The sequence below is a fragment of the Passer domesticus genome, chromosome 18 (genome assembly GCF_036417665.1).
Source record: "Passer domesticus isolate bPasDom1 chromosome 18, bPasDom1.hap1, whole genome shotgun sequence".
Classification (NCBI taxonomy): domain Eukaryota; kingdom Metazoa; phylum Chordata; class Aves; order Passeriformes; family Passeridae; genus Passer; species Passer domesticus.
The window spans coordinates 7,292,850-7,317,639 of NC_087491.1; the positions used below are offsets into that span (position 1 = coordinate 7,292,850).

General features: G+C 62.3%; 3 protein-coding genes across 5 annotated transcripts; 1 reads left to right on the forward strand and 2 right to left on the reverse strand.

The window, feature by feature from the left end:
- The first annotated feature begins 1,521 nt into the window (after window positions 1-1,521).
- Window positions 1,522-12,614, forward strand: ENG (endoglin). Of its 3 annotated transcripts, none has more exons than XM_064393391.1 (15): window positions 1,522-1,670; window positions 5,518-5,675; window positions 7,820-7,954; window positions 8,513-8,678; window positions 8,872-9,028; window positions 9,193-9,322; window positions 9,557-9,728; window positions 9,811-9,953; window positions 10,086-10,223; window positions 10,522-10,566; window positions 10,668-10,778; window positions 10,870-11,115; window positions 11,323-11,386; window positions 11,474-11,575; window positions 12,002-12,614. In XM_064393391.1, exons 1-15 carry the CDS (start codon window positions 1,613-1,615, stop codon window positions 12,169-12,171), a joined length of 1,995 nt encoding a protein of 664 aa, XP_064249461.1. In that variant the 5' UTR covers window positions 1,522-1,612; the 3' UTR covers window positions 12,172-12,614. The 3 variants fall into 3 exon arrangements, with proteins under 3 accessions (XP_064249461.1, XP_064249463.1, XP_064249462.1); XM_064393393.1 differs by lacking the exon at window positions 12,002-12,614 and adding an exon at window positions 11,851-11,992; XM_064393392.1 differs by having other exon boundaries at window positions 1,523-1,670; window positions 11,982-12,614.
- Window positions 12,464-16,256, reverse strand: FPGS (folylpolyglutamate synthase). The gene is made up of 14 exons (XM_064393395.1): window positions 16,116-16,256; window positions 15,960-16,013; window positions 15,790-15,854; window positions 15,600-15,714; window positions 15,437-15,514; window positions 15,104-15,165; window positions 14,901-15,003; window positions 14,743-14,820; window positions 14,525-14,672; window positions 14,350-14,448; window positions 14,046-14,196; window positions 13,871-13,946; window positions 13,486-13,552; window positions 12,464-13,390 (listed from the first exon to the last, which is right to left on the reverse strand). Exons 1-14 carry the CDS (start codon window positions 16,230-16,232, stop codon window positions 12,963-12,965), a joined length of 1,641 nt encoding a protein of 546 aa, XP_064249465.1. The 5' UTR covers window positions 16,233-16,256; the 3' UTR covers window positions 12,464-12,962.
- Window positions 16,257-18,722: 2,466 nt separating this feature from the next.
- CDK9 (cyclin dependent kinase 9) lies at window positions 18,723-24,051 on the reverse strand. The gene is made up of 7 exons (XM_064393396.1): window positions 23,911-24,051; window positions 23,291-23,372; window positions 22,803-22,893; window positions 20,841-21,007; window positions 20,479-20,650; window positions 20,248-20,396; window positions 18,723-19,362 (listed from the first exon to the last, which is right to left on the reverse strand). Exons 1-7 carry the CDS (start codon window positions 24,000-24,002, stop codon window positions 18,997-18,999), a joined length of 1,119 nt encoding a protein of 372 aa, XP_064249466.1. The 5' UTR covers window positions 24,003-24,051; the 3' UTR covers window positions 18,723-18,996.
- Window positions 24,052-24,790: the final 739 nt, after the last annotated feature.

The following is a 24,790-nucleotide window of genomic DNA, read 5'->3' on the forward strand; positions in this document are numbered from 1 at the left end:
CACGAGGCCAAGGAGTCAGAGTGGAGAAAGGAAGCCAGCAGGGAAAAAACAAAACTCCCCAAGACGAAAACCCAAACTCACCAGTCAGCCCGACGTCAGCCCCGTGCTCCGGGCCCCGAGGCACTGGCAGAGCTGGGGCACTGGGGGAGGCAGGCGGGCAGGAAGGATGCAGCCATCCGGCCGGGGCTGGGACACTGCCAGGACCTGGATCCAGGGCTGGGGCCGGCGAGTGCTTGCCTCGTGCTGGGGGAACGAGGGGGCAGAGGGGTCGTGTGGTTTGGGACACCAGGGCCTAAAAGTGGGGAGGGGGAGACACATCTCTCTTGTGCCTCCAGCCCTTTGTGGGTGTGCTGTGAGTGTGCCTCAGTTTCCCCAGGTGGTTACCCGGGTAGGGAGTGGGACAGGGACCCTGACCTGCTCCCCAGTATGGCCTTGGTGTTGAGGTTTAGATGCTTTTCCTCTGGTCTGAAATCTCAAGGCCATCCTATAAGCTGCAAGGGGGGAAGATGCTGGGCTGAATGGGGTGCAGGGGGCTGCACATGTGGCTGCCCCACAGCCACGGCGACCCTCCTTCTGTCACACTGTGGCTGCCACCATCCCAGTGTCCATCACTGAGGGTCTCTTGGTTGTTGTCCTGTGGTGTCACCGCGAGGAGAATGGTGCCAGGGACCCAGAGGATCCCGTGCCGGGTCCCGGTCCCCATCCCCGTCCCCATCCCCGGGTGAGCACCGTCCCCGCGGTCCCCAGGAGATGGCAGTGCTCTGTCATGGGAGATGGTTGCTGCTCACCCCGGGTCACAGACATCTCCGGGGACATCCTGGCTGCTGGGGACAGGCGTCGCTGACTTCCCTGGCACGTTTCCATTCTGTCCCCATGCCCGTGAATCGACCCCAGCCCCGGGGACCTGCGCCCACCCTGGCGTGAGGGTCCCAGCCCCACTGGGAGCTGTGTGAGGGCTCTCACCTCGGCCAGCAGAGGTGTGGGGAGGAATGGGGCAGGAGTGCAGAAGGGGGTGCCTGGCGCCCCTTTGGCCATGCTCAGCTGTGACCCCCTGCCCGTGACTCCCTAATCCCTGGTCCCGAGGCATCTCCTGACCCAAGCCCACCTCCAGGGCAGCCCCAGCTGTGGCCTGGCCGAGGGTACAGGCACGGCAGGCAGCGGTGCTCGGGGGCTTCCACCTGCCCACACCGGGCATCCATGGGGCAGCCACCGGCCTGTGACCCTGCCAGGGCGCTGGCTGGGAGCAGTGGGGCTGACGGTCGGGGCAGCCCCTTCCCCATGGCCGGGGGCAGCTCGGGAGTAATTTGGGTGTCCCCGGAAGACAGAACCCCTGTGTCCAACCCTCCGCTCACTAGTGCCAGCCCTGGGGGCACCTAGGCCGGGTACCAGTGCCCTCCCCGTGCCCCTCCGGAGGCGCAGCGCTGTAGGGAAACTGAGGCACGGCGCCTCCGGGGGAGGGGGGTCCATCCTCTCCGCCCCCCCGGCCCGCCGGCCCGGCCCCAGCGCCGCCAGCGGCATTTCCTCCGCCGCGGACCCTCCTCCGAAGGGAGTCGGTTTCCTGCCGCCGCCGCCCGCACTCGGCGCTGGCTCCCGGCGAGCGCCGCAGGCGGACATGGGCCCCCGCTCCGTCCCGCTCCTGCCGCTGCTCCTGGCGCTGCTCGGCCGCCCGGGTGAGTGGGGACGGGGGGACCCGGAGCCCCGGGATGAGACAGCGGGACGGGACAGCGGGACGGGACAGCGGGACGGGACAGCGGGACGGCACGGGACCACCGGTGGCTCCGGCTCGGTGGCCAAAGGGGTCCCGGCCGTGCCCGCACAGGCAGAGTTTGTCACCGCCGGGAGCCCCCCGGAGAGGAGGTTTTGGGAGCAGCGTCCATGCGGGAAGGGACAGACGCACCCCGATTCCCGGAACGCGGCGCAGCCCTGCCACTCCCTGGGACCCCCGAAATCCCGGCTGCGTCACTGCGGCGTGGGAGGTGTTGGCCACGCCGCGGCTGAGTCCTGACCTGGACGGTGTCACACGGCGGGTCTGGGGTGGCTTTGGTCCCTGTCACTTCGGAGTGTGGAGGGGTTGACCAGGAGATGGGGACGAGAAATGGGAGAAAACCCTTAAAGCCTCACGTGGGATGTGGGACTGGAGCTGGGGGCAAGAAACGGGGAAAATCCCTTAAAACCTCACATGGAATGTGGGGATGGAGTTGGGGTGAGAAATGGGAAAAAATCCTTAAAGCCTCAAATGGGAGCTGGGGGCTTAGGCACCTCCGGAACAGTTGGAGCCACCCTGAGATCCCTGCAAAGCCACAGGGGGAATTTCAGGGAGGGATGCCAGTGCTGGTGGGGCTGGGGGACAGGGAGCTGGGGGACTTGGGGACATTGCCTGCTGGCAGGGGTGAGGGAACTGGGGAGGCAGCAGCTGCCCAGAGACGCTGGGGCCAGCAGCACTGAGTGTCCCGGCTGGGCTGGTCCCTCCTGGTCACCTCAGGGCAGTGCTCATGGGTGGTGCTGGGGTGGCTCTGCTGCCAGGCTCGATGCCCACTCTTATATCACAGCCCTGCCTGGTGGCTGTGCCCCACAGTCCCTGTGCAGCGAGGCTGTGCCGTGGGGGCCGTGTCCCCTGTGGTTGTGCCATACACTTTCCATCCTTGTAGGTGCACAGTAAGTCCCGTGTCCTGTGTGACTGTGAGCATGGTGCCCATCCTGTAGCTGTGCCACAGTCCCTGCCCCAGGGCAGTGCCGTGGTGTCCCTGTCCTATGTAGGTGTGCAGTAAGGTCTGTGTCCTCTGTCACTTTCTTGTACAGTCCCCATCCTATAACCGTGCCATATGCTCCCCATCCTGTGGTGCTGTGCCACAGAGGCCTTGCCCTCCCTGTCTGTGCTGTACAGTCCCTACACCACACAGCTGTGCCATCTGGTCCTCATCCCACACAGCTGTGCAATGTCACCTGTGTCCTGTGTAGCAGAGCCATGTGTCCATGACCTTTGTATTCACCCCCACCAGTCTCCACCCTGTATGGCTGTGCCATACATGCCCTAACAGGGCTGTGCTGTATGGGCTGAGTCCTACACAGCTGTGCCATATGGTGCCCACCCTGAATGTGTGTTTCTATGGTCCCTGTCCTATTTATCTGTGCTGTATGACCCCCATCCAGCGTAGCTGTGGCAGAGAGCTGTGCTCTCTCTGTATGGTCCCTATTGCATGTGTCTGCATGGCCCCTGTCCTGTGTCACTCTGCCACACACACAGACCATCTCCTCTGGCCATACCACCCCTCAGGTGTGCAGCTGTGCTATATGGACCCTGTCCTGTATGACTGTGCCGTGTTGTCACTGTCCTGTGTAGCTGTGACACATGGTCTCCATCCTGCCTACCTGTGCTACCCACCACACCCCGTCCAGTTGCTGCTTTTTCATGACAGGACCCTCTGGGGTTGGGAGCCCACAGTGGGTGCAGTGCCATGGGACTGAGTGCCCCAAAGGAGTGGGCACAGTGCTGTGGGACTGGGATGTCCATGGTGGGTGCAGTGCTGTGGGACTGGGGTGCTCTTGGTGGGTGCAGTGTCAGGGTGTCACACAGACACAGCCAGAATCCAGAGGGGGGGACTTTGTGCCCCCCTTGACAGGGGCCAGCAGTGCTCCCCGTGGGGTGAGCATGGTGCTGGGTTGTCCCTCCCATCCCTGAGGCTTCTTGGCACCTAGAGAGTGTCAGGAATTGTGTGGCTTGTGTCAGGCCCAAAGCCTGGACCCATCCACCCCATCATCTGCCCCCCAGTGCCACCTCAGCCAGTGGTGGCTCAGAGGATGACAATTCCCTCTCAGTGCAGGACCAATCCCCATTCCTGTCCTGGATCAGCTCATTACACAAGTGCTGAGGTAACACTGCCAGACGCAAGGATGCCAAAGTGGTGCTGCCCATCCCATGGGCATCCTGCACTGCCAGAGCCACCCTTGCCCTGCACCCCACACCCCAGCTTTGCTCTCTGCTCCGAAACCCCAGGAACTTCCCCCCAGCCCCTGACCCACGGGGGAGCCACAGTGGGACCATCCCTGTTCCCTGATCTCAGCAGCACCAAAGCAAAGGAGAATGCAGGTTGGCAAAACATAAAGTGGATTTTCTTCCTTTCTTCCTTTTAATTTTTTTTCCCTTTCCTGGAGTACAAAAATAACAGTGCCCTTATCTGATCGCCCCGGCGGCCCAGCTGAGCCCCCTTATCTGATCCTGACATAATGCTGGAGCCCGCTGCCTTCCCCAGGGACAGACAGTGCCCCACTGGCACCGCTGCCCGCGTCCCCTCCGCGGGCATCCCTGCCCTGCCTGAGCCCAGCCCGAGCTCCCAGCCCTGCTGAGCTCCCACGGGATGCTGCCCGAGGGGCGACGAGCTGCCCGTGCCCTGCCCGTGCCCGGTGCCGTCGGGGCAGGAGTGGAAGGGAAGAGGGACACAGCCTGTGGCGCCCAGATAAGCAGCTGTTTATCTTCCTCCCGATGCTGCCGGCCGCCACGCCGGGGGAGGAAGCACCGGACAATGAGTGGGCCCACGGCAGCGCCACCGGGGGTCTGTGCCGTGACCCTGCCGCCACCGCCGGGCCACCCCGACGGTGACACGCGGGTCAGGGGCACCATGATGGGCACGGCTTGGACGGAATGGCCCTTCGCTGGGTGCTGTGTCCCAAAATCTCAGTGACCTGGGGCATCACACCCTCTAGCCCCAGTCCCAGTAGGGTTGGCTGGGTGGACTGGAGTTTGGTCCAGCCACCTCCCAGTGCCTTGGATGGGAAGAGTTGGAGTGGGAAGGGATAGAACTCTGTGGCCACCTCCAAAGGAGGTGTTTCCAAAGGAAACACAGCATCCCAGGCACTGTCTCCCCATAGAAAGCCCACAGCAGCCCAGCTGTGGCCACGGGGGTCTGTCCTTCCCAGCCCCCTGGAACGGAGCACCCATGGATGCCGACGGCTCCTCGGGGCCAAGTTAAGGACAGCCCGGCCACAGCAGGGCTGCCTGAGGCAGAGGAAGCTGTCGAGGCACGTGGGGATTTACAGGATCAGGCCTTCAAATGGCTGTTTGCGCTCAGGATTTCCCTTGGCAGCCGCCGGCCGGCCCCGCTCGCCGCACGCCGCCGGGGGCTTTGGGACGGGGCAAAGCTCACGCCTCAGCGCCGCGGAGGATGAGCTTCACAGCCATTTCCATACCTGCGCTTCCCACTTTCCTGCGGCCGGGAATGCGGGGGGGCTTCCGCCGCGCCCCAGCCTTCGCGGCGGCCGGGCGCGAGTTCTGGCACGCCGAGCAGGGACACTGGATTTTTCCAGCCCGGATCCAAGGGTCATCAGCGTGATTGCGGAGGGGCTGGCAGTGGCAGACGGGCTCCGACACGTAGCAGAAGGTCCCGGGGGTGCTGTGCTGGCGGGGCCGGGCTGGGGCTGAGGCTGAAGGGACATTCAGCCCCGTCCAGCCTCGTGTCCCCCCGTGTTGTGTCACCCCACAGCCGTGCAGCGGGGACTGACGGTCTCTTGTTTTCCACCCAGACCCCGGGAGAGCCGAGGGCTGTGACCTGCAGCCGGTGACAGCAGAGCCACCCATCACCCTCTCCTATGCCACCAGCACGGTGTCCCGGGGCTGTGTCAGCAACAGCTCCATGGACACGGGCCGTGAAGTCCATGTCCTCAGCGTCAAGTGGTCCAAGGTGAGCAAGAGGGGTCCCAGTGCATCCCCGCAGAACTTCTTACCCTGTCCTTCACACTGTCACCACAGCACTGTCATCCTGGCACTGCCCTCAGCAGGCAGGGTGCCCCAGCTGTGAAAACCTTCCTCTACCTGAGGAGCAGTGAAAGGACCTGGATTAACCTCCTCCATGGCACCTCGTCCAAGCTTCTCCTCCAGCACAGCCTTGGGCATCTCTGCCCCTGATGGGAATGCAAAGACTTAAGAGGCAAATTATTTAAAATCCCATGCTGCCAAGGCAGATATTCCTGTGCTGGACACCCCAGGACAGTCCGTTTCCCTGGGAAGGTGACCTGGTTCTGGCTCTGGCTCAGGAGCTGGGCAGAGCCATGGGTACCCAGTGGTGACCATGCTGAGGAGGGAGGGAGGGATGGGAAATGGAAGGGAGGGAAGGATGGAGAAAGAGATGGAAGGAGGGATGAAGGAAAGAGTGGAGGGATGAAGAAGGCACATCATTTCGAGGTGTCCAGGCGAGCAGAAACCTGTCTGCCAAAGTTGGCATGGCCGTGCCGAGGGGTGATAACCACACTGTGGGTGCTTTGGGACAAGGGCAGTGCCAGGGTGGCGCTGGCTGGCACTGTTGGGTGGGTTTGCAGAGCACACGGGTTTGCATGGCAGCTCTGCAGGACAGCCCGGCTTCCCTGGCGCTGGCTGGGGCCCAGCACCCGATTTTGGCCCAGCCCTGGGCCACCCGGCGCCACACTCCCCCCTCCCTGCCACCTCCCAGCCCTCCCAGTTCTGCTTTTGGAGCAGAGGGGGAGCCAGACCACGAGGCTCTGGGGAGGGTGGGTTTCGCAAGGACCCCTCTGTCCTAGCCCGGTGTAACCTGGCCTTGGCATCCTGGATAGGTGCCAGGGCCGGGGGTGCCCCGGGGTTGTCACCAGCGGCAGCAGGGGACACGCGCTGATGTCACGGCCGCGGCACTGAGCCCCGCGGCGCGCGGGGGAAGCTGGGCAGGGACACGGCTCCACTTATAGAAGAATTACTGGAAGCTGCTTTCTATAAGCAGATCCCCACGATGAAAAAAAAAAAAAAAAAAAGGAGAAGAAAAAGAAAAAAATAACCCGAAAGGCGGCGGCGGGGAGCGCCGAGGCTCCCGCCACTCGCGCAGCCAAACAATGGAGCGCCACAAAACACGCGGCAGGAAAAACAGCCGCCAGCTCCTCCCCGACGCTCGGGGCCACCCGGGGTCCCTGGCCACCCACGCTTGCCACGGGGCCATGGCCAGGCCGGGATGCCCAGGGCCTCATCCCGCTAGCCCTGGGCACAGCACGGGCCGCAGCCTCCACCTGCCCAGTCCCCAGCTGGCTCTCCCTCTCCCTCTCCCTCTCCCTCTCCCTCTCCCTCTCCCTCTCCCTCTCCCTCTCCCTCTGCTCGGAGCTTTGCGAGCCGTTATTCAGACAGCAGTTGCCAAACTTAGCGCCTGGAGTTTTGACTTCCCCATCCGGATTTCCGGCTAGAGGCAACCAGGCCGTGCTAGCCACGAGGAATGGTGTGTGCCAGCTCTGTGCACCCATCCCTGCACTCCAGTGCGGGCACACCTGAGCCTGGAGCGGCTGCACGGTGCTGGGGTGGTACTGGGAACTGCCAGGGGGATGCCCCAGTGCCCAGGGTGGGGATTCTCCAGAGTTCAGTGGGAGACACCCCAGTACCTCCAGTGAGGATGCTCTGGTGCCCGGGGTGGGGATGCCCCAGCCCAGTGTGGGATGCTCCAGTCCTGAGTGTGGGGATACCCCAGCCCACAGTGGGGTGACACTTTCCTACCCAGTGCAGAGATTACTTAGTCTCTAACTCAAGGAAGCCCTGGTGCCTAGACCTCACTCTGTGGGGTGTCCTGGACACCAGTGTGGGGATAACACCATCTTCCAGGTGGGCATCCCGCTGATCCCTTGCTTAGGGAGCCAGGGCATGTTTGCCTGCTGGTGTAGGTACACACTCACGTGGCATCCCTGTCCCCAAACCCAGCCATGGCTGCCTCTGCATGGCTCATCCTCAGGGCCAGCCTCAGGGCTCTCCCTGCTCCCTCTGGCTCCAGGGGGCAGCCAGGAAGGTGACAGCAGCTGGGGCTTGGTGGCCGCAGTGGTGACACTCTCCTCTTCCCCCCAGGTCTCTGCTGTCACTCTGATGGTGACAGTCACCCCGGGAGCCGATGCCTGCAGCCGGCCAGCAGTGCTGATCCTCCTCTGCACCCGCTGCTCTGCCACCGTCACCTCCCCGTGCTCAAACCTGATCGTCAGCACCGTGAGTGCCACAGCCCCACAACGGGAGCAATCCCGGCGGGCAGCAGGGCTCGGGGCAGCCCTGGGGATGTTTCAGGGGGTCACTGCTGGAGGCTGGTCCCCCCGATCACCAGACATGATGCCTGTGGTACCCCGGGGAGGAGGGGACGCTCCTGGCCATTGCTGGCGGCGCTGAGCGCTGGGCTGGCCAGGCAGGGAATGACGCACAGGGCTGGAAAAAGCTCCCATTTCCTCCGGCCGGCGGGAGGAAGGTCAGGGATGGGGTTTGGCTCCAGCGAGCTGAGCCGGGGTCGGGCGCTTTGTTAGCAAAATAAACCTCCTGCTTTGTTTGTGGCTAATAATAAAGTGGGCTGAGCCCTCCGTGTGCCACCAGCCACTCTCGCTGCTCCCAGCTCATGGCCCTGAAAACCCCCACTTATCCAGGGTGGCCCCCAGCCCAGGCTCCAGGGACACTCTCCTGTTTTGGGTTCACATTTGTGTCGTGCACGCTGAGGGGAAAGGTTTTCCTTGCTTTCCCCATGCCAGCCTGTGTAAGGGAGGGATGTGCCTTGGCCCACAGGACGCCCAGCTCAGCCCGAAGAGCACCATCAGAGCACCAAACCCTGAGCCACCCATCGTCTCCAGTGAGGGGCAGCTGCTGGCCTGGGCTCTGGCTAACTATGGGGGCATCACATCCTACAGCGAGCTGCAGGACCCCCGCAGGGTCCAGCTCCACCTGGGAGAAGGTTTGTGGGGCTGGGGGCTAGCACTGGGGGGCTGGAGTGGGCAGGAATGACCTTCCTGTTCCAGAGGGTGACAACCTCCTGGGGCAAAGTACCATCCCTGGGGAGATGCCATGGGGACTGATGTCCCTGGCCCTGAGCATCTCCCCACCCACTGAGCCCAGCTTGACTTTGATCACTCTTGCCACCTCTACAGACGCCCGCAGCCCTCCAGAGTGCATTCCCCAGGAGCACTTCAATGCCATCCCACACCTTGAGACTGAGGTCTTCTTCCACGGGGTGAAAGGCTGCTCACTCAGTGACACCCAGAGCACCAGGGCTGCTCATATCGTCCATTTGCAGTCGGAGCCCAGGTACCAGTGCCAGCAGTGGGACCCCAGGGGTGGGACAGGCTGTGGATATGCTTGGAGATGCTTGGGAAGGTGGTGGGCTTCCCAAAGGGAGAGCCCCACATTCCGAGTTGCATGTGGGACCAGTTGGTATGGAATGCTGAGAATGGGGTCTTGTGGTTTTGCAGCTCCTCCATCACAGAGGTGAACCTGTCTCTGAGCTGTCCTCAGAATTCTGCTGGCAACCAGATCCTCATGCTGCAAAGCAAGGCCAACTTCACCTGGTCCCTCTTCTCGGAGTGCAACATCCAGTTACTGGTATGCTGAGAGGAACGTGTCTTCCCCACCACCCCCACCAAAGGGGTCTGCCAGGTGCCCAGGAGATGCTGGTGTCATGGGGAAGGTGGCAGGAGGGCACCTGGAGACATTAGACATGGGCAGCCCCCTTGCTGCAAGCCCTCATTACTGGGATGAACCCTGCCCTGTGCACCCCCAGCTGTCCCTGTCTCCACTTAGCCCCTCTGTTTTTCCCCCCTTCCCTCCTCTCTGCAGGTCTCTGGGAATTACAAGATGCCCGTTTTCTCCATAGTGCTCCCTGGGGAGCCCCTGCCTGACACGGAGCAGGACCTCATCGCTAAAGCCTTTGAGAAGAACTACAGTGTCATTGCCTCCTACTCGGCCATCCCTGCCAGCTCCCACATCAGCCTGGAGATCCATGAGCACAGTGAGGCCCCCAGCACGCCCGGGCTGGGTGGGATGGGGGGTTCCACCGCTCCCACTCAGCCCCCCATCTCCCTGTCCTGCAGAGTCGGTCGAGACGCCTGTGACCACCGCGCCCGTTGTCATCACACAGCCCCCAGACTTGCCCCACCAGGTGCTGCTCACACTCAAGCCCTGGAAGTGCACAGATGAAACCATGGAGATTGTCATCATCAGGTCCTACCTGGAGGTGAGGAGGGTGGAGAGGGGTGCCAATGTTCACCAAAATCCCTCAGAAGTTGCATTTTGCTCTGGGTGCTTGGGGTGGGTGGCACGGGGCTGTCCCCAGTCAGTGGGTGACTACAGTGTGCTTTCCTCCCAGCCCATCAAGGACGTGGTGAACATCACCCTGAGGGACATCAGCTGCCAGGCAGAGAAAAATGCCACCCACTTCATGTTGAAAAGCCCCCTCAGCCATTGTGGCACCTCACTGGAGGGCAGGGGCTATGCCAACAATGAGGTGAGAGGGGCTAGCTGGGGGTGTTGCCTCCAGCTCCACTGATGAGAGCTTCAGTGATTGCCAGTGGGGCTTCTCCACCAGGACCTCCTTGCTTTTGCATGGCTGGAAACACCATGCTGCAGCCAGAGCTGAGATGGAGGGGGAGTGTGTGGGTGGGGCAATCCATCCCATCCCATCCCATCCCATCCCATCCCATCCCATCCCATCCCATCCCATCCCATCCCATCCCATCCCATCCCATCCCATCCCAATCTCCAGCAGTGGGGAACTCCTGACTGACCCTCCTGCCTTCTCGCAGCTCATCCTCAGCCTGGCCAGGGACGCCGTGCTCCGGAGCGTGCGGGTAAGAGCCGGGTTTCCCAGCACATCCAGGGTGGCAGAAGGTGCAGATGGCACTGTCAGCTGGGTGCTGGGTGCCCCCTAAGTGCTGCCCCCCTCTTGCAGGTGGGCTTCCAGTGCGAGATCCCCCGGGAGCTCTTCCTGCGCCTTTTCCCCACCGCTGACTTCGAGGCGCCGCAGACGGAGCTGGAGATCAACAAGGAGGCCTTTGTGCAGGTACTGCCCCTGTCCCAGCGCCCAGGCTGGGGCACTCCAGCCGTCCCTGGGCCAGCGAGCCTGATGGCGTGCCCCGTTCCCACCCCGGCAGGCGTCCATGCGCTGGATGGATCACCCAGCCGACCTGCAGCTGAAGGAGTGCTGGCTGGAGGCCTCGGGGCGGGAGCCAGTGCTGCTGGTGCAGGGCGGGGAGGCGCGGGGAGCGGGGGTGGCCGTGCTGGAGGGCCCCCCCAGCAGCCACGGGAGGAAGGTCTGGCGGTTCCGCTTCACCTACACCGTTCCTGAGGGCGGGCACATCCCCTTCTCTGCCATCCTCAAGTGCAAGGCCGGCTTGCAGGTCAGTGTCACCCCCTCTGAGCCTGTGATGCCACCATGCTGGTCCCCATCCGGCAGTAGCAGCCTGGTGGGTTTGTCCCACACCGTTGGGTGATGGAGCCCATCCAGGAGCAGCATTCCCTGCCCTGCAGAGCCTGGGGTTCCCCACCTCTGCCATCCTGCAGGGGTGCACACCTTCCCCTTCTCACCCCAACCTCCACCTCTGCAGAACGACACCATCTTTGAGAAGGTCCTGGAGGTGACAGTGAAGGACGCCTGGCGGCCGCTCAACTGTGAGTTCAGGGCAAGGGAGTGGTCAGGATGGGAATGGAGAGGGGCTCTCCCGGTGTGGCAGTGCTGACGGCCTCGTCCTCCCGCAGACCGTGGGCTGGGGCTGGCTGCTGTGCTGGGCATCACCTTCGGCGCCTTCCTCATCGGGGCGCTCCTCACTGCCGTGCTCTGGTACATCTACTCGCACACCCGTGAGTATCCACCTCCCCTGGGGACCCCCGTGGTGGGACAGGGGGGCCACGTGCGTGTCTCTTACTGGGTTTCCCATTTGTCCCTCCTGGCCAAAGCCCCCATGTGAGCCAGAGACCAGGCTGCTCCATTGCCCTCGTCTGTGCTGGCAGTGCTCTCGGGGAATAACCCTGCCTCAGGTGTCTACAGCTCCTCAGGGTCCCTCCTGCATGTCTGGGGCCCCTCTGCCATCTGCCCTCCTTCCTGCTCTGGTGTCTCATGCTTATCTCCATCCCAGGGGCTCAGGGGTCAGCTGGGGAGTGATCCATGAGGGCTGGAGGGTCCCTGGGGACCGAGCCAAGGCCACCACTGTTCGCCCTGAGTCTGGTTTCCCCTTGGTGTTCCCCCGTGGCGGGCGGTGTGAGCCAGGTCCCATCTCCAAACTGCAGCCGGTTTCCAGCACGGCGCCAGCCTCGGAGAGCAGCAGCACCAACCACAGCATCGGCAGCAGCCAGAGCACCCCCTGCTCCACCAGCAGCATGGCCTGACGCCCCCGGGCCCCCCCGAGCCCGCGCAGCCCCCGGCCAACGGACTTGGGGACCCACCCCAGTGCCATTAAGCTGATTTTTTGCCCCAAATCTCAGGCCGAGCCCAGAGGGGGCCTCCATTACTCATTCAGTGAATGCTTTGGCCCCCTGAGGGCAGCCCACACCGGGGGGGGGGCACCCTGCAACCCCCCTGGGCTCCCCCGCTGCAGTGGGGAGGCAGAAAGAGCAGCTATTGCCAAAACCTCCCACAAGGCTCCCCATCAAATGGGGGGGGAAGAAGTGGGTGCCCCCTGGACATGCCCCAGCACTTGGGGTGACCCCCGTGCCCCTCCTGCATCCCCCCAGGAAGGCAGCAGGCACCAGTGGGAGCAGCAAGAGGTTTATTTGCGGAGGATGGTGCAAGGCTGCTGCCCTCCCACAGGACGATGGGCAGAACCCACCACTCCCCCCACCTCCCCGTCCAAGTTACAAACTCTTATCAATAATAATAAAAACCTTCCCTATGTTAAATTAATTGTGCCCTGATGCTGAGCCTTGCCACAGCTTGAGGCTCCCACCTACCAGAGGCACTGGACCTCATCACAGCCTGGGGCAGCCCCCCAAACCCTGGGGGTCCCCCCAGTCAGCCTGACTAGGGAAGGGATGGAGACCAGGGGCATCCCCCCATGGACAGCGTCCCGGGAAGGGCACAGGCAGAAGGCACTGGGGTGAAAACAGCCAAGCCAGGATGGGGTGGGGAGCCCCACATCCCCCTCCAGATGCCATCACCGGGGGCGAGGCCGGTGCTTGATGTAAACAGAGGCGCGGAGCCCCGCGGCCGTCACCGGGACAGCGTCACCGGGACAGCGTCACCGGGACAGCGTCACTGGGACAGCGCGGGCTCCAGCAGCCGCAGCGCTCCCCCCACCAGGTGCAGGCTGCCGGTGACCAGGACCCGCACGGCGGCCGCCTCCCGCAGCAGCACGGCCCCGCTGCTGGCCGCGGGGTGCGGGTGAGCCCCCGAGGCCGCGGGGGCTGCCAGCCGCGGGTCCCGGCCCTGCGCCACCCACCGCAGCGCCTGCGCCAGGCACGGGAACACCAGCGCTGGGGAATTGAGGGGCCGTGGGGCTGGGGGCACCAGCAGCAGGGAGCCTCGGGCGGGGGACGGCTGCAGCAGCCCCCCCACCCGCAGGGGAGATGGCAGCCAGGGGTCCTGCCCCACTTTCTCCTCCAGGAGCCTCGTCCATGTCCGCTGGTTCTCCAGGCAGCGCGTCAGGGCGTTCTCCAGAGTCACGTTGAAGTTTTGCTGGTCTGGGAGGGATGGAGACGGCAGTCAGGGATTGCAGGGGGAGCTGGGAGGGATCGGGATGGGAAGCTGGGGGAGACCCCGTCTCCCCAGCACTCACCCGCGTTGTTGGCCACTGACATCTCCGTGAAGTTGGGGCAGAAGACAGCATAGTCAAAGTGACAGGGCTGCGGGGACAGGAGGCATCAGCGCTGGGGGAACCCTCAGGACCCACCCACGGGATTTCCACTGGGGCAGTCCCACACCAGCGGGGTTACAGGGGATGGGGCAGGGGATGACCCAAGGCCCTTCCCCGCACCCAGGACTGTGAGACCCCTGCAGGGGGCAGTTGAGGTGGGATACACCCCGGGACAGCAGGATGGGTGGACAGACAGACAGACAGGGTGCCAGCTCCACCTCGTGGCTCCCTGCATCCACAGCAAAGCAGGTCCCAGGACCAGCAGAGAACCCAGGCACCGGGGACAGTGAAACCCCCCAAACCTCACCACCAGCAGCTTGAGCAGCGCCGCCGTGTCCCGGTCGCCTGTGGCATTGAAGAGCAGCACACGCACCTCAGAACCACTGCAGGGAGAAAGGGCAAGTGGCCCAAGCCCCCAGGGGACCTGCAGCACCACCGCCTCACCCCCACAACGTGTGCCCCCCTTTGCATCCTCTCCTTACTCATGGGGCTTGTCCTGGTTGAGGGCGACCTGGCGGAACCAGCGCACACAGGCCTGGATGCTGCTGGTGGTGTGAGCTCCATCCAGGTACCACGTCACAGGGCCATGGCAGAGCACCTGAGTCCGGCCCAGCCACTCTGTGTCCCGCAGGCCTGGGGGAACACAGGGCATGGCTGGGACCCCCATACCCTCCCCAGCACTGGTACCCTGTGGGAATCCAGTGTGGGGCAGACTGCTGGGGTCCAGCGTGGCCCCGCTATGCCCTGTGACACGGCGAGGGGGGTCCTGGCATGGCCATGCTGCACCTCGGATCATGGCGTCGGTCAGTCGGAAGGCAGGCGCCAGCGGCACTGGCCTCCCCGGCAGCTCGGGGCTTGGCAGCACCTCCTTCAGCTCCCCAAGACCTAGGCAGGACAGCACCCCACTGAGCCCTGAGGGGCCCCGCTGGGGTCTGGACCCATCCCCATGCCCCTGCCTTACCCTGGCAGCCGCGGCGCTGCAGCCACGTCCGCGCCAGCTGCAGGGCCAGGGCGGCGTTGGAGCGCTGGTGGGAGCCTGCCAGCCCCAGCTCCAGCGCCCGGCAGCCCTCCTCAAAGTCATCCAGCTCCGGGCAGAGGTACAGGGGACACTGTGGGGAGAGCAGGCTGAGCCCCCCGGCTGGGATGGGGTACCCCAGTCCACACCCGGCAGCAGCTCACCTTCCGCTCCCGCGCTCGCTCCCTCAGCACCTCCAGCGGCCGCTCCGGCTGCGCCACGGTGAACGCCGGCACCCCGGCCTGCAAGGAGGGGGTGCTCAGGGACAGGGGGGAACACACCCCGAAAACACAAGAGGAGAGAGAAGACCAGGTCTCCCTACCTTAAAAATGCCCCCCTTCTGCCAGGCGATCTTCTCCATGGTGTCCCCCAGGATGCTGGTGTGGTCGATGCCCAGGGAGGAGACCCCACACACCACCGGCGCCCTGGGAATGCAGCATGGCACTGTCCCTGCTGCTCCCCCTGCACTGTGGGGACATCAGGCCTGGCAGCCCTGGGAACAGGCTCAGCCCTGCCAGCTCCTACCTGATGATGTTGGTGCAGTCGTAGGTGCCGCCAATGCCAACTTCCACCACTGCCAGGTCCACCTGGGGACACGGGGATGTGAGCCATCAGAGCCACCAGCAGGAAACACCCCCATGGATTCAGGGATGTGGGTGGAGACAGGTCCCTGCCACCAGCCCTTCCAACCCCACACCTGAGCACACCTCTGTTTGTGGGGGCATCATCCACCTCACACAGCATGCTGTTTACAGCCATCAGAGCCTGATCCACACAAATTCTGACCCAAACCCCCCCTCCCTGAGGTCCCCACCAACCTGACATTTCTGTCACAAGCTGGAGGCCACCACCACTGACCTTCTCCTGCAGGAAGACATGGAAGGCCATGATGGTGAGGAAGCGGAAATAGGCCGGCATACTGGCGTGTGCTGGGTCCTGCCAGGCAGAGCACGGTGAGCACATCACCCCAGGAGCGGGGGACCCAAGGGAGAGAGCACCCCCACAAACCCTGCTGGCCCACCTTGGTCTCCTCCAGGCGGTTGTAGACCAGCCAGAAGTACTTGTTGAAGAGGTCCTTGCTGATGGGCTGCCCATTGATGCGGATCCGCTCGCGCACCTGCACGAGGTGAGGGGAGCTGGGGGTACAGAGCAGGGGGAAGAGTTAGGCACAGCCCCGCTGGCCCTCCAAAACCCTCCTGCCCCCCACCCACCTGTAAAAGCCTGTCTTCAGCCCGTAGTTGCGGAGGATGCATTCAGTGAAGGCGCATGCTGAGCCCTGAGGAGACAGCTGTGTTAAACCCCTGCTCCAGAGCAGGGCAAACAGAGCCACAGAGAGCAGCCGTGCCCCCTGAGCCCCCCCAGCACCGCCCACCCGCCTCACCTTGCCCTTCGTCCCCGTGACGTGGATGATGTTCAGTCGATCCAGGTCCTCGACCTGTAAGAGTTCAACCACCCTGTGAGACCCCCAGGGCAGCCAGCGCCAAGCACGGTGGCACCAGCAGGACGGGGGGAACAGGGACGGGGATCAGCCCTTCACCTTCAGCCCACTCCTCTCCAAAAAGCCCTGCATGGCTTCCAGCTGGGCCTGGGGGTCACCGCGCTCCCGCTTCACCTGCTCCAGGTAGCTGGCATTGGTCTGCAGGGTGTTGAGCATCCGGATGGCATCCTGGAAAGACGCCTAGGGCAGTCGGGATAGTGCCCAGCACAGCGGGCTCGTGGCTGTGCCACAGCCCCGGGGCCACCCTGCCCAGAGCCCGCTGCACCCTGACCCACCCCTTCGGGCTCAGTCCCCTCGGCGGCGTCACCGGTCACCCAGGCCGGCAGCATCTCTGCCATGGTGCCGCGGGGACCCGCCGGCAGCGCCAGATGCCGGCACGGGGACAGGCTTCTTATGGGAGGGGTTACCCGCCCTCCCGGCGCCCCTTGGCCCCGCGGCGGGGCACGGGACAGCCCAGCGCCGGCACCGGCGGGCAAGGTCGCCGCCGGCGGAGCGGGCAGCGCTCCAGTGCCGCTGTTTAATGAGCGGGGCTGATGAAGCGGCGACGCCGCAGCCGCTCGGCACACCCAGGGCTCACCACGGCCACCGAGCCCCCAAACCCCGCTGAGGGGCGTGAGCCTGGCGTTGCAGCGGGGGAGAGCGGGCAGTTGGGACAGCGTGCCCGGAGCGGGACACTGCAGCCAGACAGACAGCGGGACGGACAGACAGACAGCGGCGCTGACCCCGAGAGCGCCCGGCGCCGCACAGCGGGGCCGCTCCCGCCCGCCCGAGGGGCGCTCCGCCGGGCACCGCCGGAGCCGGGCACCGCCGGCAGCCCCGCCACACCTGGCGTGCGGCCGGGACGCGCCGCGGCTGCCGCTGCAGGCCGGGCTCCCCGCTGCTGCCACGGCGCTTCGCGGGGTGACCGGAGCGGAAAGCGGGGACACGTGGCGCGCGGCAGCCGGCGCGGCCCGGGGCTGCGGGGGGGGTCGGGGGTGGGGGGGGTCGGTGCTTGCCGCGGCCCGGTGCCCGGCCCGGTGCCCGGCCCGGCGCGCGGCCCCGCGCGGTACCTGGTAGTCGGTGGCGGGGGCGCGCGCGGGGCGCGTGCTGAAGCGGCGCCCCCCGGCCCGCAGCGCCCGGCGCAGCGCGCGCAGCCCGCGCGCCACCATCCCCGCCGCGTGCGCACCGCCCCGCGCACGGCCCGCGCGCGCCGCCGCGGCCAGGGGGCGGGGCCGCCGCGGCCTCCCCGCCGCCGCCGCCATCTTTGAAGCGGGCAGCGCGCGCGCGCCACGTCGCGCGAGGAAGGCGGGAGCGCCATCTTTGTGAGGGGCAGCCAGGCCGCCGCCTCCGTGCCCGTCCCGGCGCCTCGGGAGGGACACGGGGGTCCCGCCGCCCCTCTCGGGACGTAGCACCAGCCACAACCCGTCCCCAGACCGCTCGGTGTGTCGGCACAGGGACACGGCCCTACACGCCCCAAGCTGGGGCACAGGGCCCCCCGCAGCCCCCGCCCCGCAGCACCCCGGGAGCAGGACGGGGCTCTCAGGCTGCCCTCGGGACGGTCGGTGCTGCCCCGCAGGCTCCCGCTGCTGCCCCCCTTCAGGCAGCACAGGACACGAGGGTCGCACCAGCTGTCTGGGACAGGACCGTGTTCATCCACACCGGCACAAGGCAACTGCCTTATTGCCCATCACAGACTATTTTTACAAATAAACAAAGCCCCCCCGCCCCCCCCAAAACAGACACTGCTTCAGAGCCCCAAACCAAGACAGAGTTACCTTGTACATGTCTTTGATCGAGCCTGAGAACGGCCCTGCTCGCCACCACTTCCTCATGAGACTTTACACTACCAACGGCTTTTGTCAGCAATTGTTAACGGGCAAGCTACCGAGTGCCAAACGCTGTCACCAGCTGCACGCCTGGAATCCCGGGATCCTGGCACTCACGGGGCTCAGGGACAAGGCTGGCTACAGCTGATAGCCACGGCACACTGTGCAGCTGGGGAGGACCACTTCTCTCTACGATTTGATCCTGACACGTCCTGACATGAAGTGTGCCCAGGTGATCCCGGTGGGTCAGGCCAGTCACTGTACCCAAAGTACTCTTGTTCTAGTCTCTCATGCAAAGAGCTCCAGGAGAGAGCAGGGGACACATGAGTGTCACCCTGCTCCCAGCACAGTGTGACCAGCCCTGCCTATCCTGAAATCCCTGCAGACAGCAGGAGGGCAGTCTCACCTGAGGCACAGGGCAGTGCGTGGCTGCAGCAGGCTGGGTGTATCCAGTATGACTCCCAGTCATGGTTTGCAATTAAGCATGGATGCCATGTGCTGTCACAGACACCAGCTGTCCTGGCTACACAGAGCATCCAACTCTGCCAGCCACCTCTCTGGCTTGCCAAGAAGCCCTTTTTTAGGCTAGATCCCAGTCTCCAGGGAGAGCTAGTCATGCTGTCTAGGGTGGCTCTGCCTTCCCCAAGACACATCTGATGACTCAGAAGCACCTGCCTCGTCCTTCACCAACGCTTCAGTGCTCAAGAGGATACAGAATGCAGGAGCTATGACAGACCAAGAGAGCTCAGACATCCCCAAGCAGGGCCCAGCTTGGTTCAGGGCAGCTACTCCCAGTCCTGCCAGCCCCAGCATGGATGGAGACACTTTTTCCATCACCAGATCCATAACAATTGATCTGCAAGTTTAATGTAACCAATACAGACTTTTGGGGAGCAAAAACAAGTTCTGAGACAGGAAACTGGGGGGGAAACAACGTTAAGCTCACAGGTATCACCTCCCCAAGCCACGCAGCTCTGCGGTGGCCGGGGAGATGGCCAAGCTCTGATAACACCATCAGTTAATTCACCTCGAAAAAAGTCCTTTCCTAGACAAAAAGACCTTGCCAGGACATCTCCACTTAACGCGGGGAAGCCCAGGCAGGACCCCTCCGGATGTCAAAACACTCTGTCAAACTCAGTCTGGTTGGTGGCCGCGGGGTTCCTGCCCTGGTTCGCCGGCTGCTGCGGCATGTGCCCGCCCCTCCTGCGCGGCGGGGCCAGGTACTCAAACATGGACTGGTTGTGGGTGGACAGCATGTTCTTGAGGTCTGAGGGCATGGGGTCCGACCAGAAGAAGTCGTGGTTGAGGGCGTCGTCGCTGTCGATGCGCTGGGCGGGGTCCAGCACCAGCAGCTTGTCGATGAGGTCCAGCGCGTAGGGGTCCTTGACGTAGGCCTTGAGGCGATCCTTCACCTTCCGCTTCTGCCCCTTGGGCAGGTCCAGCTTCTCGTACAGCTCGTACTTGTCCACGTTCGGCCAAACCTGCCAAGGGGCAGCAGAAGGGGTTGGCAAGGAATGCTTATGGAAAGGACAAGGGTCCTTGTGGTTTGAACCGAAAATGGTTTGAACCATTTTTGGTTCCAACACCCTCAGGCAAACTGAAATAACAATTCTGTTTTATAACCTCCAAGCTGGAAGATGTTGTTCTCACAGCAACAAAGAGGCACTAAAGGCCTGGAGACATGTGGGCAAGTCAGGACAGTCTTCCGGCGTGGAAACGATGCTCAAGGATTTCTGGTTCTCCCATGAAAGAACTACTAGAGAGCACAGTTCAGGCCAGCCACCACATCCAGAAAGATAAAGTGACAGAACTGGTTGCTAAATAATCACCTGGATGTGGCACCTTTTATCCTTAGAAAGTAAAGCCTGCTGCAATCACCAGCACTTATCTCGATCTCAGAGAGACCACAGCAGGCAGCTACTTGCCAAAGGAAGCGCCTTCAGTGTGTTTACATAATGACTGACAGCAGGAAGAGGACCCTGAGGCTGCCAGCACAACATCCCGCAGGTCCCAGTCTGGGCTGAGATCCCTCAGCTTGCTCCACAAGAGGGCAGGACGAGCTGCTGATGAAGGAGGAGCTGAGAAGGGGCCGGCTGCTCACACCGGAGCTGAGCTGATGCCACAAATCACAAGACAGAATTCTAGAGGCTTTTCAAGGTGACCAGTGCAAAACACCTGAGAGTAAAATCCCCCATCCTTCTTTAAGCAGAAATTGAGGGTGTTTGTCTGAGAGACAACCCCAAAACACAAGCTAGAGATTCTGCAGCCTCCCTGCCAGCAGCAGGCACACTCTGCTGGGAGCACACAGGGCAGGAAGAGGCCTGAGTGCCGCTCTCTCCACAGCCCATCCCCAGTCTCCCCCTCACCTCCGGCGTGATGGATCCGCAGAGCTGGCTGATGAGGGTGAGCTGGTGCTGCTCCGTGTTCCCCTGCATGATGGGGCTGCGGGTCCACATCTCTGCCATGATGCAGCCTGCACCCCAGAGATCAATGGGGGGGCCATAGTCGCGCTCCCCTAAACGGAGACGCCGAGTTAGTCCTCCCAAGGGCCAAGAAGGGCCAAGAAGGACCAAGAGCCCACCCAGGGCTCCTCCTACCTAGGAGCAGCTCCGGGGGCCGGTACCACAGGGTCACCACGCGGTTGGTGTAGCGGTTTGGCTGGCTGTTCTTAGCCAGGCTGAAAGCTCGGGCCAGCCCAAAGTCTGCCAGCTTCAGGACCCCATCCCGCGTGATCAGGACGTTCGCTGCTTTCATGTCTCGGTGCAGGATCTGCACGAGGACAGACATTGAAGAGTTAAGTGAATCAAGTGCCCTCCTTGGGTGTCTTGCACCAGCACGGTGCTCAGGCTGCACAGGTGAAACAAGGATTTCCTTCCAGCCTGTGCTAAGAACAAGGAGCAGGTGTCTACCCGCTCCTTGGAAAGCCACCCTCTGAGCAGGGCAAAGCCTGTCCCGTTACCTTGTTCCTGTGGATGTAGTAAAGTCCATTCAGGAGCATCTGCATAACTTTCTTGATCTCTGACAGCGTGAACTTGACATGGGCGTTGCTGAGAAGGCCAGCCAGGTCGTGCTCACAGAAGTCAAACACAAGGTAGATGCTGCCCTTGCACCGGTTGTACGGAGAGGCTGCAGGAGAGGCACAGAGAGGCTGCCAGTGAGGCACCCTCCACTGGGTCACAGCTCCTCTCACCTCCCACCACCCCGCAGCTCGTACCACACCCCTACACAGAATCTCAGGGCACAGGAACACAGAGAACCAGGCAGCCTACAGGCCTCAAGGTCCTTTTAAAGAAGAACTCAGCAAAAACTAGCAACACAAGAACAGCAGATGAGGATTGATGCAGCAAATGTCATCAGACAGGCAAGGAAAGGGCATGGCAACCTTTGAAAGCTTCACTTCGTGCTGCTCTGGGCACATAACTGCTGTGGGGTTTCCCCCCTGCAAGCCATGGCTGCCAGCCAAGCACCAGCAATAGAGGAGGCACCCACAGACAGCCCCGGGAAAAATGCAGAAACACAGAAAATCTGTCTAATCTCACATTAAAAAGTGAGATTTCCTGCAACCTCAAACAGGATCTGCAAAAACTGACTGATCTTGAAGTGATATAAAACTCCAAGTGCAATTTGAAGTCAATGACAGCAGACTTTAAGTGAAGCGATCGATTTCAATCTCGTTCCTAGAGCACCCACACAAAACATTATTAAAAAGAAAAGCTGATTTTTCATCGGTTGTAATCAGCACAAGCTGCTGATCAGCATCTCCACCCAGAAAAGCTTAGCCCCACAGAAGCACACTGCTGTCCTCCCCAGCCTGCTACACTGGGTTTGCAGCTCCTCACACAGACACAGCCCCTGACACACCTTTCCAACATAAAAAGAGAAAAGCCTCACGTCTGAGAACAGTAAATGAAACATTTCTACTTTACTGCAAACTGAGGTCAAGGTAGATTTAGATGAAAACTGGAGTACAAACAAAACATAAAAAGGGAACAAATGACATGTCTACAAAAATATTTACTTTTGGTATGCCAGACACCCAATCGTCGCAGCTCTTTTAATCACAGAGTGAATTAAAAATTAACTTGTCATTGATGTTTTTACTCATACCTATTCAGACAGTAATCTACACACAACTGTGTACTGGAGTATCTTGAGTTTCCCATCCCTAGGCCAGACATTTCTGCACGTTCAGTGACTGGACTTTGTAAAAAACACCAGATACTGGTCAGTTTTGTTTTTATTTCACTGACATGACTGGCTAGGGAAGGGCAGGCTGTAACATCAACTGTCACTTTCCAAAGTATTTTTCCAGTACAAATCCATGTGAGAGAATTATACATAAACTCTAGCAAATGTCATATAGCAGTTTCATGTACACAGAGCCAGGCCAGGTGTGCTGAGCCTGTGGAGCAGTGGGGGCACACAGCATCAGGGGGGAGTGAGGAGGTGGAAGAGAGCTCAGAAGTGCCCATGTGGAGCCCCAGCCCTCCCAGCACAGGCAGCTACATCACCCCCAGAAAGAGATGCTGAGTGAGCCTCAGCTGGAGCTGTGCCATCAGCTCAGAGCTGCCAGAGACCATCCCAGGCCAAGCCAGAGAGGCAGCTCCAGGCTGAGGAGCCTCTGCTCCACTCTCCCTCATTTAAAGCCTCTCAGAAGGGAGTTTCCCAGCATGGCAGCATTCACTGCTATGGCACAGGAATAACCTGGCAGGACTACAACAGCTTTTGCCAGCTGAGCTTCAGCAACACCCTGACTCATTTAGAAACTCTTTTCCAAGATCAGTGACCTGTCACCCCCTGTCACAGGCAGGATCAGAGGCCCAAGCCCAGCTAGACCACCCCACTCCCAGCACAAGACACCAGGCTGCTCAGCAGGGCTCAGAAAAGCCATCATTAACACAAGGGAGAGCCTGCCAAGTACCTTTGGTCCTGCAGATTTCTATCAGGTTCACCACATTCTCATGTTTGAGCAGCTGGAGGATTTTTATCTCTCGCAAGGCTGTGATGGGAAACTGGAAAAGAGAAAGAGAGAATGGAGGTTGGAGGTGCAGGAGACCAGGCCACCTCTGCCAGAGGGCAGGAGAGGTGTGACCATGCAGCTTGGCAGGTGCTGCCCTCCTCTCCTTGTACCAGGACAGGGTACAGCCCAGCCCGAGCTGCAGAACAGCCTCTCTGGCTGCTGCCTCTGCTGTTTAAGTGTTAACTCTCTCCCCACCCCTGAGCACGTGCTTCACACCTCACCCAGCTCCTCCACAGCTCAGCCAGGGTGGAGCCCTGTGCTCAGGGTCCCCGAGGAGAAGCCCATGGGAAGTGTCAAGTGTCACTTCCCAGCAGCCATCCCGTGCAGCCCAGTCCCCTCGCTGCTGCCAGGAGACAGCAGGCCCCAACCCAGCCATGCCCCACACTCACCCCTTCCTTCTCGTTTTCCATCAACACCTTCTTCAGGGCTACTTTCTTGCCTGTCTGGCGATGTTTGGCTTTGAAAACTTCCCTGTAAAAAGAAAAAAAAAAAAAAATCCATGAGCAGCACAGGGAGAAAGGAGCCAGGTGTCCCTGACAAGGAACAAGGCCAAACAAGACACACCAAAGCACCACACAGAGAGCTCTGTGCTGAGCCAATCTAGCCACATTCCCTGGACCAAAGGCCCTCAGGACCCACTGAACCAACAGGGACCGCAGAGCTCTTGCAGCCTTATAAGGATTTTCAGTAATGTAGCACATTCTGAGCAAAAAATTGCTCATCTGGAGCCAAGCTCAACATTCGGAGCCAAGTTACAGGTCCCCACCCTAACTGTTCTCAAGGTTAACGCTGCTCTGCCAGAGCTGGGACAGAGCGGGATCTCAGGCTGGGGAGGAGAGGGCCCAGGAGGCAGCCTGGTTCTCTGAAGGCAGAGGGGTGACCGGGGGAAGGACACGCGAGCACGGAGCCCCCGAGGCCGGCGCCCATGGGCCGCGGGGCCGGGCCCGGCTGCAGGCCTGAGGCCGGGGCCGCGCCGGGCCAGGGAGGGCCGGAGCCGGCGAGCACTCACCCGAAGGTGCCCTGCCCGATCTTGGCGAGCTTCTCGTACTTGGAAACCTCGTCGCAGAAGGGGCACTCGACCATGTCGTACTGCTTGGCCATGGCGGCCGCGCCGTTGCCACAGCACCGCGTCCCGCCCGTTCCGCCACGTGGCCCCGCGGCGCCCTCACGTGACCCGGCCGCCGCGCGGGGCCTTGTGGGTGTTGCAGTCCCCGGGGCCGCCGCCATGTTGTCCCCCCTTGTGGCCCGGGAGCAGCGAGCGGTTCCCGGTGCCGGTGGCTCCAAAGCGCGTTGCTATGTGCCCTGTGTGTACTTAAACACGTCAGGAGTTAAAGCTTCTGCCCCTGCGGCTGCGATGTAGGGAGGCCATAGCCAGGCAGGAAGACCCCAGGGTCTGGCTCAGGGCAGCCTGAGTTCCTCCCCGGCCATGGCTGTGTTCAGGTGCAGGACAAAGAGCTCCACCTCAGGCTGCTCCAAACTGCTCCCCAGGGTGGACAGCACCCACGGACCGAGCTGTGGCAGAGGTGACTGCCAGCATCCTGGTGGTGGGAACCACCAGCTCCCTGGGAACACGGACACCGGAGCGCTGCTGGGTCCAGGCCACCTGCGTGGTGACACTAGCATGGAGCACCTCAGTGTCCCCACAACGAGAGAACGGCTGCTGGGGAGTGCTCCTGCTGGCAGCGGTGCCACCCAGCTCCCACCCCACAGGGGCTGAGCAGCCAATGTGCATGGCAGAGTCCTGCCTGCAGGGCTGGACTCATCCACAGGGCTGTCACACTCCTCTGGGGCTGCCACCTTCCTCCATGCGGCTGGCACCCTCTTTAGGGGCTGCCACCTTCCTCTAGAGCCGGCACCCAGACGTTTTTGGCTGTCCACATCTGGCAGAC